Source organism: Topomyia yanbarensis, chromosome 1, assembly GCF_030247195.1.
Source record: "Topomyia yanbarensis strain Yona2022 chromosome 1, ASM3024719v1, whole genome shotgun sequence".
Lineage (NCBI taxonomy): Eukaryota > Metazoa > Arthropoda > Insecta > Diptera > Culicidae > Topomyia > Topomyia yanbarensis.
Window position 1 is genome coordinate 183198910 of NC_080670.1, and position 16884 is coordinate 183215793.

The window sequence follows — 16884 nt, forward strand, 5'->3', positions numbered from 1 at the left end:
TTCATCATATTTGACTGCTGATTATCTAATAAGAGTTGCTTAGGAAATGGTAAGTAGGAATTCATACCAATCCGACCCACATTAAAACCTTAACATCATGATAGCCATCATTGCCGACCGCCCCCATCTTCATCGTTCACGGGAAAGGGTAAAGGATAAGGTAGACAGGAAGTGTTGATGCTCCACCTACTTAACGGAAGGACGACGATTCATCTTCCACTCTTCCATAGGTGTCGCGTAGTTGGTAGTTTGAAAGGGTATCAGGTCTAGGATTAACTTCAAGCAAGCGATGCGACCTATATATTTTATTAGGTAGTAGTTTAGTTAGTCTTCGAGTGCACGATGACTCGAAAAAGAAAAGATCTTTTTGGAGAGTTTTTGGTGCCTTTTAAACTCTGGGCAGCCGGCTACCGAGAGTATCCTATGTTCCCTAAACAAAAGCAATTTGAACTCCATACAGCCGACCGTGGGAGTATTGCCTAGGTAAGCTAATCTCATCTGCGTAATGGGCCGGATCACTATTTATTGAAACAGTATTTAGACGGAATTGGTTACTTCGCCTCTACGATATATTTATTGGCTTGAAAACTACCGAGTGATAACACATTACACAGGCAAAGATAGCGCGAGATGTTATAAATCATGGAAAGTATTTTTTATTTTCCATATCGGATTATTTTTGGAATACAAGTATACGAGCGATAATAACGAACACTGAAGGGAAATATAAAGGACTAGCTAATACCCATCGCGCGTTGCTGCGACTTTCAACGTAATTGTAGGAAAACACAATTTGTTCTGTAGCGCCATCTGGTGGTAAGATAATCCCCAACCAATAGCACACAAACACGCTCCATAACAAATGCCTACTGTATGTAAATTTTTACGAAAATCTGTTAAGCCGTTTCGGAGTCTATAAATCATATACATACAAACTTTGACTTTTATATATATAGACTAGCTATTACCCATCGCGCGTTGCTGCGACTTTCGTCGAAATATGAGGAAAACACAATTTGTTCAGAAGCGCCATCTGTCGGGCAGATAATCCCCAAGCAATAGCACATAAACACGCTCCATAACAAACGGCTACTATGTACAAATTCTTACGGTAATCGGTTAAGCCGTTTGGGAGTCTATAAATCATATACATACAAACATTGACTTTTATATAGATAGATATATAATATATATATAGATATAGATAGATAGATAGATATATAGATTGTTAACCTGATGCACGGGCTTGTTAGCAATAACGGAGCTTGAAATTAGGTTCATAAAAACAGACGCGGCGAATTTTCAATACGTATTGACCCGTGATCATAGATACTAGTCAGATTAGTCGTATTGGGGTTAATTTCCGATCAACTATTCATTTTTACGGCAATGTTTTCTCGACTAGATCTGTTCGCACCCTCTCATTCTGCTACTATCGGCAGAAGGCTGATAGCACCCAGTCGTCGCCGGTGTAAGGACCAAATGTCATCAATAGACTTAGACTCTCGTGGAGGCATGAGATAGGAAACCTGTGAGAATTTTGTTATCCCTACTAAAATCTTTACTAAAATCTAAAATAGAGCTCTAAAATGTTGAAAAAATTCATATTGGAGACAAACTGTTTCAAACAGTTATTTAAAATTTAATTTTTGATTAATGTCAACTTTGAAACGTTTTACCCGACCGGACCCTTTGGGAAAATGTGGCATCCTAACTGCACGACAGATGTTTCTAGGCGTCAACATGTTTCAAAAGAGTCTAAAATAATAAGTTTCAAAATTCAAAAAACTCTGATTTCGACTAGCTTATTCTGCTAAGAGTTGGGTAACAAACGTATAAACTGCCGAGTTATTAGCGAAAGAGAAAGTAAACAAAGAGAAACTACCATTTGCATTTGGGACCATTTGACATGTTTGGCTAGATGTATTTTTCACAAGGAAAAAAAATGGATGAAACAACTTGCGTATGAGGGCACAACAGCTAACTTAGAACAGAATGTTTCGTGTTCTACTTGTCAGTAACAGCAGTAAGTTGGTGTCAGTTACTGACGAGTGAATTACGAAACATTCGAATCCGACTTTTCTAAGTTAGGTGTTGTGCCCTCATGCGCTAGTTGGTTCATCCTATTTTTTTGTCGGGAAAATATAGGTTGCATATTTGTAGGCGTTTGACTGTCATGCCAAAAGTTCGTTCTCCTATGCTCGTCAGTGACCCAGAGCTTGGTTAACCGAGACATCACTCGGTGCAAGCCAGTTTCTTTAGACTTTACATATGTTGTGTGAACTGTTTGGATGTAGTGTATAACTGGCGCCGATTTGGTGTTAGTTTAGATATATAGTCTAATTAGCGGCAAGATTTTCCCTTACCGGGTCAACTTTGACTTTCGTCGGAATCTGATTGTAGGTTAGATTCTTTTCAGTTCAACAAGTGTGTAGACTATTTTAGTCTCGATTTCTGTCCGCAACAAATCGTTTAAAAGGCAAATAAGTATTCACCTAAATTTTAAAAATAATCAAAGCGACCTAATAATGCATTTATATGAGAATGATAAATGCCTTTTTATTTGAATGGGTGAATCATTTTTGAAAATCGATGCCACCGATTCGACAACGTGACAGACACAGAACCCACAATATGAATAAATTTATTTTTCGTAACCTTGATTACACACCCCTTCCAATGTGGCAACCATCATCAACATTATCCCATTAAGTCATAACTGGAAAGAACGTCGTAACACTCTTCAAGAACAATGCTTTACACCACGAGAAGAATTTTTACCAGTGACGGATGAGCCGTGAGTCGTGAGCAAATTGTTCTCGAACAGCATCAATTTCGAGACCTTCTCTCGCAGGAGAGAACAACACGGTACGAGATCCAGCGCAGACTCCCTTTCAAGCTGGGTCAGTTCTCTTCCAGATTCTCGCGCTACCGCTCGGTGATATGGTGACACACCAGACGATGATTGCATCTGGTCGTCATCGATGACTGTAAGCCATCTGGTCATCATCGAATCATTTCCCCCCCTGCGCCGGAGAGAATGTTGACAAGGATGCTGATGATGATGATGATGACAATGATGATAATGACAGGAGCATTTTCCACAGCATCCCTGCCCAGAACGTGAGAGAGAAAGAGAGTGCCAAGATACATCAGGATCCTATCTGCTACTGGGTGGCATCCCGAGCCATCGCTCGGTCAACTCGGTTTTCAGTTAATACTACGACTCGGGCGCGGATAGGCTAGAAGCAAAAATCGCGGTTGATCCGTTCGGTGGACTTTTCAGCATTAGCCTGTGGTTTCGCTTTTGTCCAGTGCGGGTGCGAGTTTGTCTGCCGTTTCGCCTGACGGCGGTGCGTGCGTGTATGCCCGAATCCCGTTACGGAATCCTGTCCTGGTACATGGTGTCCTAATTGATCCAAACCCCGACGACGACGACGACGACGGCGTGTGCGTTTGTGTGTTTGTTGGGTTTTTGTGGGTAAACTCGTAAAATTGTTTTGCAAACCAACCGTACCACACCCCGAAACGGGTGGTCCAGGGCAAATTAATCATCGCGTGTACTCCGCTCCGTACAGGGCAAACCTAACCTAGGATTGTGGCCCCGCCAATGAAGCTGTGAGAAGATGCGGTGATGTGCGGTGCTCGGTCGTGTCACTACCGGTGGCAGTGAGCAGTGTTGTGTGTATGTGGGCAGGAGGAAAATGATAACGCGAAAAACACTGGAAAAATATCCGTCGTTGCTTCCGCAGCCGTGAGCGGAAGCCGTAGAAAATAACCAGCCATAATCATAATAAAGGGATTAAGTCGCCCCCAGTGGGATGCTTTTTTGCTGGCATCTTACAGCGCCCGTTGGTTCGTTCGCGTGTTTTCCAGCACGGTAATTGAGACGGTGTGGGTGAGCAATCGGGTTTTTTCCCACGAGTGCCCGGAAGAAAACCACAAAGAAATTGGGAAATAATTCGGTGGAAATAAAATACTTTGGTCAATCTGTTTATCGGGGGCCTTTGGCCGGGTGGAAAAGTGTGGTATCAAATGGGGCAAGTGTCGCCGAATAGTGCTTAATAATTATGTGGATACGTGGTTTTGGAGCTTCATAGTTTTGTGGTTTGACGTGTAAGGTACAAGTTTGACACTATAGAAAAGTGAATAGTTAAATGGTTAGAGGAATAGGTACGTGTGTGTACGGGTGTTGAATTGTTAATGTTGGTATCTTCAAAAAGTTGGTTAGTTGATTTTATTCAGTGATTCTTCTGCCGTATTGTTTCTTTGACTCAACTGAAAGCTGTTTTTCGCTCTGCTCGAAGCAGTAGGAATCATTCAAGGATAATCAGGCAGTGCTCATAACTCAGAATGTATCAGCGGGGAGTGATTTTGCCGTTCATCTGTACTCTGCTATGTAAGTGAAAATTTTTAAAAGCACGGTTTCCATTACAGTTAACATGATAATAAACAAAACTCAACAATACTGAAACTTAGTAGATAAATTTAGAATGGGTGTTTCGAAATTATCTCTTCAGTAACTAGCACCAACTTGGGAGCGGATAAGATCCAAAGTAGCTGGCTAATCGCATGTAATGTCTCCGGAAGCAAATATAGAAGCTCTGGTTTGCTGATAAGTAAGCTAAATCAAACTTTACATAGTAAAGTTAAAGGTATTGTACCATGCTGTACAAAATGGTTTCAACTTATTTTCTTCTCAGGGAGAGATATAGAAAAGTGCATTCGCAATGGCCTACTAGGGGAACCATGTTTCGTTCTTGCTACGATATTATCATTATCGGAATCAAAACATCTGTTCTAATGAGATATCATCCCTGCGCAGATACTAAACTAGTATTTCATTGTTGGATTTCGTGCCTATGTGTGCTGGTCAAGTAGACTACACCATCAGTAGCGTCTGGCTCAAATGGCACGTTCCCCATGTTGATCGGAGATTTGTGCCTAAGAATAGGTTAACGATAGCTTCTGAGAATTTTGTAAACGTAAACAGGATTGTCGTATAAAACTGTGTTGCTACTTATCGATCTCTTTAAAAGTGAGATATTTTTCAAAGTTTCTTTGTTATTTATTTTTATCAATTTTACTTTGGAAACAACTTAGCTGGAAGTACGTGGTCCTCCATCTTAAATACTGCGAAAGTTAGGGTTGTGGTTTGTGTTCAGCGTCAACTCGTCATAACAGTTTTTTTAATATCATTACTGCAGAATTGGTACATTCTGAAAAAGGTGTTTGAATCATTAAAATACAAAAAAAAATCCAAGATAATACATAACGCTACTTATAATATGTTCTATTTACTTTAAAATGACCAAGAAAGAAGCCAATATGGTTGCAAAAAAAAATACGCAAGACAAAATATTGTAGCGATGTCAAAGTCAAGTGATTGTCGATCTTTTTACTAAAACTTACCCTTAAAATTGATCCTTTAACGGGTTAATGATGGAGCTTGACTGCCTTCAATAAAGTAGCAAAAAAACACATTCGAGACAAATTTGCTGAAGACTGTGAAGACACAGGCGGCTGGCAAAAGGGGTGGCACTTCTACGTGACAAAACATATCTTAGTCAGGATCTCAAATTTAGAAAACCCAGAAAGTTTGAAATTTTGCAGGTACGGTTTGTATGTAGAGAGTAATGAATAGTTGGGTAAACCACGCTCTTCTTGAACGCTATAACTGTAGAAGATCCGTCCGAAAATCTTTGAAATCGTGAACGACCATCTAAGATTTCAATGAAACTTTACACGTTTCACAGGCATGAAAGAATTAACATTTTCTTCAGTCAATTAGATCATTTTGACTCAAGAGCAATTTTGCAAAAGGGCGTATAAGTTTTTGCATGCTGCATTTTCTAGAAAATTTTAACATATTTTTTAATTCATGCTATTTGCAGTAGTTTTCGAGATATTTTAAATCTTGTTTTAACAAAAGAATTATTTTGTTTTATTACGACCTTTTTATAAATTGTTCGCGTTTCTCCATCACTAACAAAAAGTTTTTCAAATTGCTTGAAATATTTTCTGTAACTTTCTTTTTAACATCAAGGCGTTATTTTAAATCATTTAAAAGCTACATAAAAACAATAAAAATAAGATTCGACTAAATAGTTCAATCAGCCTTGATGTCAAAGAAAAAATTACAGGATATTTTATGAGCATTTTGGAATACCTATTCTGCCGCTCTAAGCATAATTGTCCCATGTATATAGGGAATCCCATAGAACATGGGACAAATATGCTTATAACCGCAGTATTGTTCTATGATGAAGAAACGCAAATAACTTATTGAAAGGTTGTAGTAAAACCAAATAATTGTTTTCGTTAAAATAAAAATGAAACTTTCACGAAAACTACTACATTTTCGATTTTTTATGAACATTTTAATATCATTTCAAATATTTGGAATATGAAAATTGTATTTTTAACTGCAATTGGTATCAATTATAAAAAAAACTTTCGATCAGGAATTTTTTTATTGAAAGCTTCTCCTTGATCCAAATACACTAAAAAGCTTTCTTACGTCTTTAAAACGATAAACATTTGACTATTGATAGATTACGATGGAGAAACGCGAATAACTTTGAGAAAGGGCATAATTTCACAAATTAATTATTTTTATTGCAGCAAAAGTCCAAATAGCTCGACAATTATCGCACTTTGTTGAGTGAAGTTTGATTTGAAATGACACTTAGAGTCATATTCTGCAATAAAATTACAGTTTTGTCTGTCAATTAGTATGAAATTAGAGAAAATGTATAAAGTTATAGTTAGAAAACTTTTTTACTTTGTTACGGGCGGGCATAGCGTAGTTAGTAAATCGATTACCTTGTACGCTGCTCACCTGGGTTCAAGTCCCAACCCCGTACATAGGGTTAGAAATTTGTCCTAAGAGATTTTTCTAAACCGAAGAGGCGAATGACCTAAGGTTGAAGCCTCTGTAATAAAAAAACTGATTTTTACTGATAAGTTCTCCATCATACAGTCACACTGGAGACGTCTCTTTTTCCTTTAGGTTTTTGTTGACAAAATATAAAAAAATTAAAAAATGGGTTTTCTCACAAATTAAATTTTTTACATTTTTTTTTTATTTTAAGAAATGACAACTTATTTTTTCAGTGTTTATGTTTTCGTGCAGAAGTCTTCATTCCGTGTAACTCGTTCGCAGATCATTTTACTGTATAAAAGATGGTAAGTGAACACAAAAAATGGAAAATTGGGCCCGCAAAAATGACTAGGCCCCATTCAAAATTACTCTCCCCAGTCAAAAAGGGCAAGTTGCTGGCTAGCGGGGGGCTATTTGCCAACTCGGATGTGCTAATTGCCCTACAATTTGCCAGTAATTTGCTGGCAATTAGGGGGCTATTTTATATGCAACATTTGGGCGATTCGCCGCCGTCATTTTTTTGCCGCTCTACCCGCCCTTAAATCGCACCTAAATCGCCCAGGGAACGCGCCATTTAATCGCCCTTAATTGCCTGATATGAAAATAAAAAATATTAATTATTTTCGGATTCACTATCTACTCACATAAATTTATCGGTACACTGGGTAATCACCACCAGACTATAGGAAGAATCGATGGTGAAAGTCGTATTGCGCACCAAAACTTACCACAATCTGACTTTCATTTAGACTCAGAGATCTTGTTCCACTATACTTTCACACGATTCCACAATTTTCCACATTCGTTGGCTAAATTAGGTGTACTAAACAAACAAAATACCAGCGGAAACACGCCAATTGTTTAAAAAAAAAACAATTTTAAACTTAAGCCAAACATGAACCACCATGTTTGAAAAACGCAAAAAACAACCAAGTCCATTTCAGCCGCCAGAAAATTTGTCTAAGTATTGAAATTGCCTTTAAATTGCATTTGTTCCTAGGGGCAATTAGCAAAGGCGAGTTGAGTCAAACGTCACACTTTTTAAATCGCCTAACCATGTTCGTCCGCATTTTTTTGACAGAGTCGTATCAAAATGTTGCCTTTGCCAGAGAAAATCATGGAGAGCAAACACAGCTGCAAAGTTTTGTTCGAATCGACGATGGTTATATTTTGTGATCGGCCGGTTACTCATGGAATCCCTTTGTAATTGAATCTTATACACTTTTTAGAGAGTTGCCATTGTTTCTTTTAGCGTTCAAAATGATTTACTCGACTATATGAGGCTACGGCTAGGTTAAATCTAAAATCCGTATCAATAAATTCTAGTGTGATTTTAAACGATTACAGACTTTTGATGAATTTCGATTATGCAGTTCGGACACTACCAGCAGCTTTATGTTAGTCTTTCAATAGTACACTTTTGAAAAATCTGTAAAATTGTGGAAATGTGAGAAAACTTAAAAAGTTGCTCACTTTGGACTCCCTAGAAATGGGTGGCATGTTTCTTTTCGCTCGGGTGCTGTCAGTTTAATCGAATATGGCGTCGAAACGGCAAGCACTCCGCGAGCGTGTTGAACGGTTTTACGAAACGCATGGTTATTGTGGAAAAAAGTTTACGGTAGACACTCTTTCGAGATGAAAACGTGCCCGTAAGTACAGTTTACCGGAACCTGGCATCCCTGAGCGTGAAACGGAAGGCCGGTAGTGGCCGTCCGGCGAAGATAATTACGAACAAGAAGAAGGAGGCGTTGAAAAAGCTGTTCGACAACAAGGACGGATCGAGTTTGCGTGACGCCGGCGGAAAATATGACTGCTCCCATACCTTGATTAACGGAATCCTCAAGATGGAGGACATCATCATCATCTGTCGGGAGAAGACTCGGTCCCCCCGGAGTACACGGACGAGCAGATAGCGATCGTGAAATCGCAGTGGCGGTGGATGACGAAGAACTTCCGTGGGACGTCATTCGTGCTGGACGACGGAAGTTACTTTCTGCTCAAGCAGATCTACATTCCAGGGAATGACAGCTACTATTCCAGCGACAAGTCGGCTACATTCTCAGGAGTAAAATATAAGTATAAGCATAAATTTAAAAAAAAAGTTATGCTGTGCATCGCTTTATCGGACAGACAACTCTTTAACAACATTTCTTTCAACTTAAGAAAATTTGCTTAGGAGATCAACAAATATGTTGTGACATCGATACACTATACATTTTCTCAATCGATTTCCAGTTCGTTCGGAATCTATCGTACTAGAAATGCCGATAGGTGCCACTCAAGGAATTCACTTAACATGTCCGAATAAAATTGCTCTATGTCGATGACTTGGATATACTTAGTTATATTAGATAGCATTTCCGTCATGTCGTTCTTCCAAATCAATGTTAATCATTGGTGAAGGTTAAAATGAAAATGAGGTCTTCAGATGACACTGACATGAGTTTGTTGCGGATAATCAGTTCGGTTCAGTTTCAGGATTACAGTCCGAAAGAAAAGCTTAGCTTTTACGACCATAACTGAAGGATATTTAGCACCATTGATTTGGCAGGGCTCCAGAAATGAATGTGTATCATAATATTATAGAGATATGAAATGTGCATAAAAATTTTAAATATATTTATCTGATTTTTAGATATTTTGAATGGACATGTCTGCAAGAATAATAGTTCCTTTTTAACTATTAAAAATGCAAATATTGTTGCGAACAGGAGCGCTTGTTTTACGTAACAGCATGAAGCGATTTGTTGAGTGTGAGAATGTTAAAGTCTCCGAGAACGTTTAAGGTAATACCGTTGAAGTAAAGTATATCCATAAACACCTGATACTGAATTAAACAAATATGTCACAATATGGTGAAGTTGCCTCTGCCAAGAAGGATGAATGGAGAAATTGTCCCATGTATTTTCTATGGTGCTCGAGTGGTGAGAATGCGGTTGACATACCCGAATACTTCCTTTGTTACGCTGGAAAAATAAATCACAGCAACGAACAATATCCAAAACACCAGCTGAAACAATGGCATGGACGAAAGCGGCAGCCGATAAAGCGGACCGAATTACAATCAGTCGTTATCAGCTGATGCAGAAAATGTTTTATCGCCACGGAAAACAGTCTCCACACGCAATGGCTTGATTGCGTTAGAGGAATTCGATGGGCACACAAGTATTTATGTTATTATTTATTTGTTGTAAATAAATAAACGACAAACGGCTCCGTTAAGCTCATGCCGTGTCAAAAAGCCCGTCAGCGCTTCCAGCGAAAGAGTAGACGTCGATAAAGACAGATCCATCCATAAGTACAAAAAGTAAACAAGAATAAGCTTGGTCGAAGGCAGCGATGACGACATGGGATAATTATAGTTACCATATTCATAATTAGGCGGACACTCAGCGGAGCCAATTGAACACGTCAGTTGCCGGAGCCAATCGAGCATGACGTCACATAACATGTCCCCTTCGGATGTACACGTAGAAGAATAAGACCTTTTTGAATTAACAAAACGTTTAGTTGAATCTAAAACGTGGCGAATGACTGTTTCAAACTGAAATGGGCGTTTTTCGAAAGCATGTATTTGGTTTAGTTAAAAAAATATTTCTGCTTACATTTAAAATGAACATTGTTGAATCAAAATAAAATTTGTTAGATCTAACTGATCCCTTTGTGAAAAACCAACAGAATCTTTGTTTAAATTCAACTAAATTTGAGTTGTTCTCTCCTTTGGTTAATACAAAAGATTTGTTTTTGTTCCTTCGAACTTGATTTTGTTGTTTCAAACGATATATTTGTTGAAACTACTCAAAAGCCAACATATGAATTTGTTGGTAATTTCAAGCAACAGCATTGATTGAAACAAACCTGAATCTTGTTTGTCACTATATCAAACGGGAAAATTTTTATTTGAAACCAAAATTTGTTTATCTTTACTAATTTTTTTTCTGCGATATCTTGTCAAATAAGTATTGAAGTATTGCATTTTCGCCTACGACTTGGAGTAAAATAGATTCGTTTTCAATGTCTACGATGAAGTTGGTGTTACGTTGTTCAAAGTCGCCATAAATATGCAGTTTTACTTTAGGCTCCATGTTTGACATGATAGATTCTACAGTTGGAAAAAATAGCTCAAATGCTTTTTGGTGAGCATTTTCAGGTGAAAAATTCACTGATGAGAACATGTGCACTTCTGATATTACTGCTTTTGCCCATATTTGTTCATTTCTATGTTCTTCGTGGTTTCTATTTCTTCTGAAGGAAAGTTTGCAATTTTGGCTATGAGAACTCCTACTCCAGACTATTTCTGACAAAAAGATAAATTACGGTCATGATTGATTTTCACAAATTTCTTCACTTCTTACGCTTTCATCCCAGCTAGTTTCTGTTCCAAGAATTATAATAAAAGAGGATGAAATTATATTCTGATGAATTTCTTTCATTTTCGCTTTTCAAACGGTTAAAATTTTGGCAATTTCAATCGAATTCTGCTGGGGCTGCGAAGAAGTTTTTGGAATATTTAAATTATAGTAAAATTTACATTATAGTAGTGGCCTATAGTGCCCCCAAGCGGCTGATCTATCGTTTCCCCAAGCGTGTTTTTCATGTTAATGTCCGTTTTTTTTCAACAACAAAACTATCGAAAAACAAACACAAAACTCGTGTTCAGCACTAATTTTTACGCAAGAAAAAAGGCAGTTGACATTTTTTATATTGATTAACGTTCAACTGAGAATGCTTGGAAAAGCGGCCATCTTGGATAACGAAAAAAGCAGTTTTTCCTGACACCGAAAAAAATGAAAAAAATCAGTAATACTCTACCAATGCCCCGAATACATTGATTCATTTGCATAAAGATTTTCCCAAAGCTGTGAGAAAAAACTACCTTCATCGTTTTCCAAGATGGCCGCTTATTGAGGCGTTTTTAGTTGAACCTTAAATGTACTGTACTGAGCACGAAAGACAGTGCGTTTTCGCCAACCCAGGGACAACTTGACAGATAGTGCTTGTTTCATATATGTACCACCGTTTTGATGGTGGCGCTAGTATGTCTTCTCTGTACGAGTACCACGAACAACGAAACGAATAAGCTTCAAGAGAAAAGCGTGTTTCGTTACGTGTGTTATGAACGCCGTCAATGCGGCTAGAACAACATTTAGAAAAAGTGTATTCCAAAATGTGGACAAAGAAAACTATTATTAGAGAATAAATTTATCCCTAACTGGAAACCGTCAGCAATGTTATATAAATCTTACTATAAATTTGGCTGGAAGTCGTTGTTTTTTGCAACCGGTTCACCTTCTTCCTAACAATGTTTTAGTTTTCTTGTTGTGTGAAGTTTGTAGTTGGTAAATCATTGGTGCTTTTTTCTCGAGAAATATAAATGAAAAACATTTTGGCCAATGAAAGCACATCACCAAGCTTAACAATTCGCTAACCCACGGCACCTTGTTTCTAGTATTTTGATCGGAAAATAAACAATATATGTAGGATTTTCTACCTATTCTGCAAAATGAGTTTTAAATAGAATTTGTAATTTGTTTGACTTTTGCAATTATTCTGTCCGGTAGAGATTGCGATGGTTTTGGTACAGATCCCTTCAGAATTATTCTGGCAATTTATTCCAGTCTGAAAGAAACCTAACGGAACGGCATATACCGGAGGATTTCTTGCCTGGGGAAATGTTGATTCGATCCGGGAGATTTTCGGGAATTCCAATATGAGTGGAAGTGGCTTGATTTTGAATGTCATCTGCTTGTATTTCCGAAAATCGAATTTATTTTATTTTGGATTTTTTAAATTCAAAATGGAATCTGTGTTTCTGTTTAAGTATAGCGGAATGAGAACAGCTTCTAATTTGAACAGCGAAATAAATTTGATGATAGAAATGCTTAAATTGTTTATTTTTTACAGATATGTAAAATAATATATGGGTTGCGTCTTTTTCAAATTTCGCTCCATTCGAGCCGCCATCACATCACCAAATCACCACAAAATTTGCTTATGAGTTCAATATGTGGGAGCTGTCAAGTTGTCCCCGGGCTGGTTTTCGCAGACCAACACGCGAAAACATAAATGATGCCGTAACTAATACAGCTGGTCCACGGTAACAGCCGAAATGACATTCGTCAACGACGTTCTCTACCGTATATCTAATTCATGTAACACGAGCGACCTCTGCAATAACGTAGCAAAGATAATGTCCAATTGATATTGTTCCCACATACATATTTGACCCCATTCTACTCAACTTATAAGAATATAATCACATCTTAATAAAACAAACTTCAAATAGTGTGTTCCATTTTGATTATCAATATTGATCGAATTTTTCCCATCTTATAATGAAGAAAAAAACGTGCTTGCATAAATGACCATTCATTGAGTTCTTGGCGGCCGGTCTCACGAACACCAATGCAGTTTCTTGGTTGAAAGCAATCCCATCTGCTTTTGCCGTCTTTGTTTATTATTTTCCACCAGCTCTTGATGTAGTATTAGTGTCATGTGACGTGTACGTACGTGAGCCGTAGAAAAGTCTATTATCTATTACATTGTGAAAATTTTTTGCATAAAATGATATTCCATTGCCATCTAGCTTCAGGTTGGCCAGTTTTTTGACTCAAATGACATAACATCCATTGACGTCAATCCTCTTATCTAGCATGCTAATTGAAAACGGTTTATATCTATTTTTGAAAATCCGTACCATGATAAATATGAAATGATTGATTTCTTGACCAACATGATTACGGCTTAAAAGCCAACTGTCAAAATGCTCTTTGAAAGAAAATTCCGGACAAACCGTTACTCACCAATCACAGATGTTGGTAGTAAACAAAAGAGAAAAGTTTTCTCTTTCATTGACTGCTGTGAGCTGTGTTTGGCCAGTAACGGTTTGTCCGGAATTTCATTTCAAAGAGAATTTTGACAGTTGGCTTTTAAGCCGTAATCATATTTTTGTCGAGATTTGTTAATTTTTCATATCCTTAAAAAATGTAATATTGAGCAGTGAACATGAACACTAATGATGGAGTATAATGAAAATGTGGAGCTGTTACCAACATAAATTAGTGTCAGAAGTACAACCGTAAGCAGTTGTCTTACTATCGGATTAATGACAGGCAGCTTTTATATCTGTCCTGAATAAACAGTCGAAACAAAACTACAGTCCTGTAAAACTGCATGTGACGTTACTTTAAATTTCGATGGATTTGGTTGATCTTCTTACACTTCAGGTGAATCAGGAATCAGAATACATTGGCTCAAATGGTACGTTCCTTGTATGTAGTTGGGGATTTGTGCCTAACTGTGAGAGTTGTTAAATTACATGTCTTCAAGTTACTTTATAGCTGTTATAACGATCGCAACGCGTTTTCCCCCATCTATCACCAATAGGGAGAAAGTTCGTAGGACAATATCAAGCGGGTTTCATATGTTTCAAAAATTCCACTTGATATGATCATCTCAGACACAGAAAACTCGTGTAAGTATTTGTTACATATCACCATTGCACTCAATTTCGCACATGTAGGAGAATAACCATTGTATCCATGTTTGCACGCAAGGTTGGAATACAGATTGCCGAAAGTCTGCTAGCCGATTGTAGCGTTGGTTAGCGGTAATTTATTTTTGCTGATGTCATTTTAAAACCACAGATAGGGGAAACTTAGCCAATTCGGACCTAGTAAGGGTTTAAGAGCTATAGAACTGGAACATGTCAACCGATTCACAAATAAATATTGTTTTCCTGAAACCCTGATCCAGGGATGCGAACGGTACCGGTAAACTACATATTTTCCGGTATATTTACATTTGCACAAGCCGTACAGCACGGTACAGCGACGCATCACTGCTGCTCCCGCCAGAAAGGTAGCCAAACCGAGTACACTTTTCCGTACAGCAGTAAAATACATTTTTGTGTTGCTGCCGTACTTCGACTGCTCGGTCAGAGTGTGGCGCAATAAAGTTTGCCCTCTCGCTTTGTACACTCTTCTCTGCACATTCAAAGATAGAGGGCCGCACACGAAAGCGTTGATGCCGGTCGTGGCGTAAATGAACCGCATTTATTGTCGTTGTTCGTGGTTAAATATATTAAATAGATTAAAATTATTTAAAAGTTTAAAATAAGGAAAAAGAATCTGTACCGCTCGCGTCCGGTGGCTGTACTAGGGGTAGTATTTTTTGACATGTTACTGCAGTAGCGAACCGCAGCTGGGCCGTAGGAGAAGGGAAAATGTAAGCAAACATATTATAGCCGAAGAAAAGGTAGGTATTTTGCATCCTTGGCCTGATCAATTGCGCATATTTTTTTCTAAGATGGTCCGGTATTTTACCGTATTGTGTATAAACGGTTCTGCGCAAAATTACATGAAAGGTCCGAGTTACCCCACCCCTGTTCAAATTCGGACCACCCATTTCTTATCGATTTTTTGCAATAGAAATGAATTCCTATTTTGGCCTAAGTTATTCCAATTTTTGGAATTGTCAAATGAAAAGTTCTATTTGATATATAAAACTTTGTAGTGAATATACATTAAAAAGTAAGAGCTGGACCAAATTACCTAAAAATAGGTTAAGCGCTATAACGTCGGAATCTGTCAACCGATTTGCGAAAAATTATGCTTTCCTGGAAGTTCGACCGACAGCGTATACTTTTCTCTAACGGTTTTTCGCGATCGCGTATCAGATCGTGTATACGGTAAAAGGTCCGAATAGCTGAGAAATAGCTAGGGGTCCGAATTGGCCCACTTCCCCCTTCTTACACACACTAATCAAACTAATTAAATCACATAATGTTTCGACCAGTGTTAGCCAACCATCCCATTAAAGTTCAGCCGTTAAATACGCCGGAATTCCGGATTTGGTTCATTCAAATAAAAAAAGATTTCTGGGTAATATCAAAGACATAACTGAGGTGAAGTAGAATTCACTTTAGGCTGTTAATTCGAACTTTTGCAACTTTTACTATCTCCGGAAAGGTGGTATTAAAATTAGTTATTTCGGTATATCTAATGGAAACACAGCGAAGATTTATTTTTATCAGCCCCTTTGTTTATTTTAGGTTGATTTTTTTCTTTCTTTTTAACCCGTTAATGCCCAACTTTTTTCTAGCGCTTGTAGGGTTTCAAAATTATTTTTCCTTGAAAACGGTGGGGTCAAGAAACACGAAAAGCTTATTTTTATAAAGATAGGTGCTTCCATGGCAGTGGTAGAAGCTGGCCAATTTTTACCTTCTAATGCTCAATACAATTCTCCTAGAATAGTTACAATAGTCCAATTACGTGGAAAACGTAGCCAACTACAGTCCAAATTGCTAAGTTTTATCAGTTTTCAATAATATTGCACCATAACGAAGATATATGAAAAAATCATTTTCCGTCGTCAAGGTAAACTATCCCTGCTCCATCGGAATCCAATCAGACTAATTGCAATAACTTCAGTTCTAGAGCTGATCCTTGTAACTGTTAATACTCAAATTAAAGGCAATAATCACATTAATGAGCCTTACTTGTTTTTGTGAGCAAATCTCGCATCAATCAAAAGTTATAGCTGTTTAAAAACGTTGTTGTCTACAAACAACTTGGGCATGAATGGGTTAACTTTAACAAAATAAAGACAGCAATCAAACCATAATATAATTTTTTTCAGATAATGGCTTCATCAAACCTTGATCCGGGATACGAAATATTAAAGGAATAAAATAAATTAACAAGAAGCCATTTTCATTAATAAAAATAGCAACACTGTTCGGAAGACTTCGGCAGAGCAGTGCGAAGAGAAGAATGTTGAAGGAAAAATTAGAAGCTGTTTGTCAAGTCTTGTCTTATGTCAGAATCACGGCTCACAGAAACGAGGCTTGCTATTCCGCGAATTGACAGTTTCGGTGACGTTAGAGAAATCGTTGAGATAAACAAACGAATTTCTTGAAAGTTGCTAATTGACAATATTTGAACTCTTATGGTGGAAAAAAATAGTGTGCAATGGATTCTTGACGTAAATTACGCCATAAT

At 37.7% G+C, this 16884-nt stretch overlaps 1 protein-coding gene across 1 annotated transcript in view; it reads left to right on the forward strand.

Annotated features, from left to right (window-relative positions):
- The first annotated feature begins 3236 nt into the window (after positions 1-3236).
- The window catches only part of LOC131683892 (uncharacterized), a 79278-nt gene continuing 65630 nt past the window's right edge, over positions 3237-16884 (forward strand). Inside the window, exon 1 of the mRNA XM_058966277.1 lies at positions 3237-4399. Within this exon, the coding sequence (XP_058822260.1) occupies positions 4354-4399 (46 nt within the window). The 5' untranslated portion in view covers positions 3237-4353. The remainder of the gene's footprint in view (positions 4400-16884) is intronic.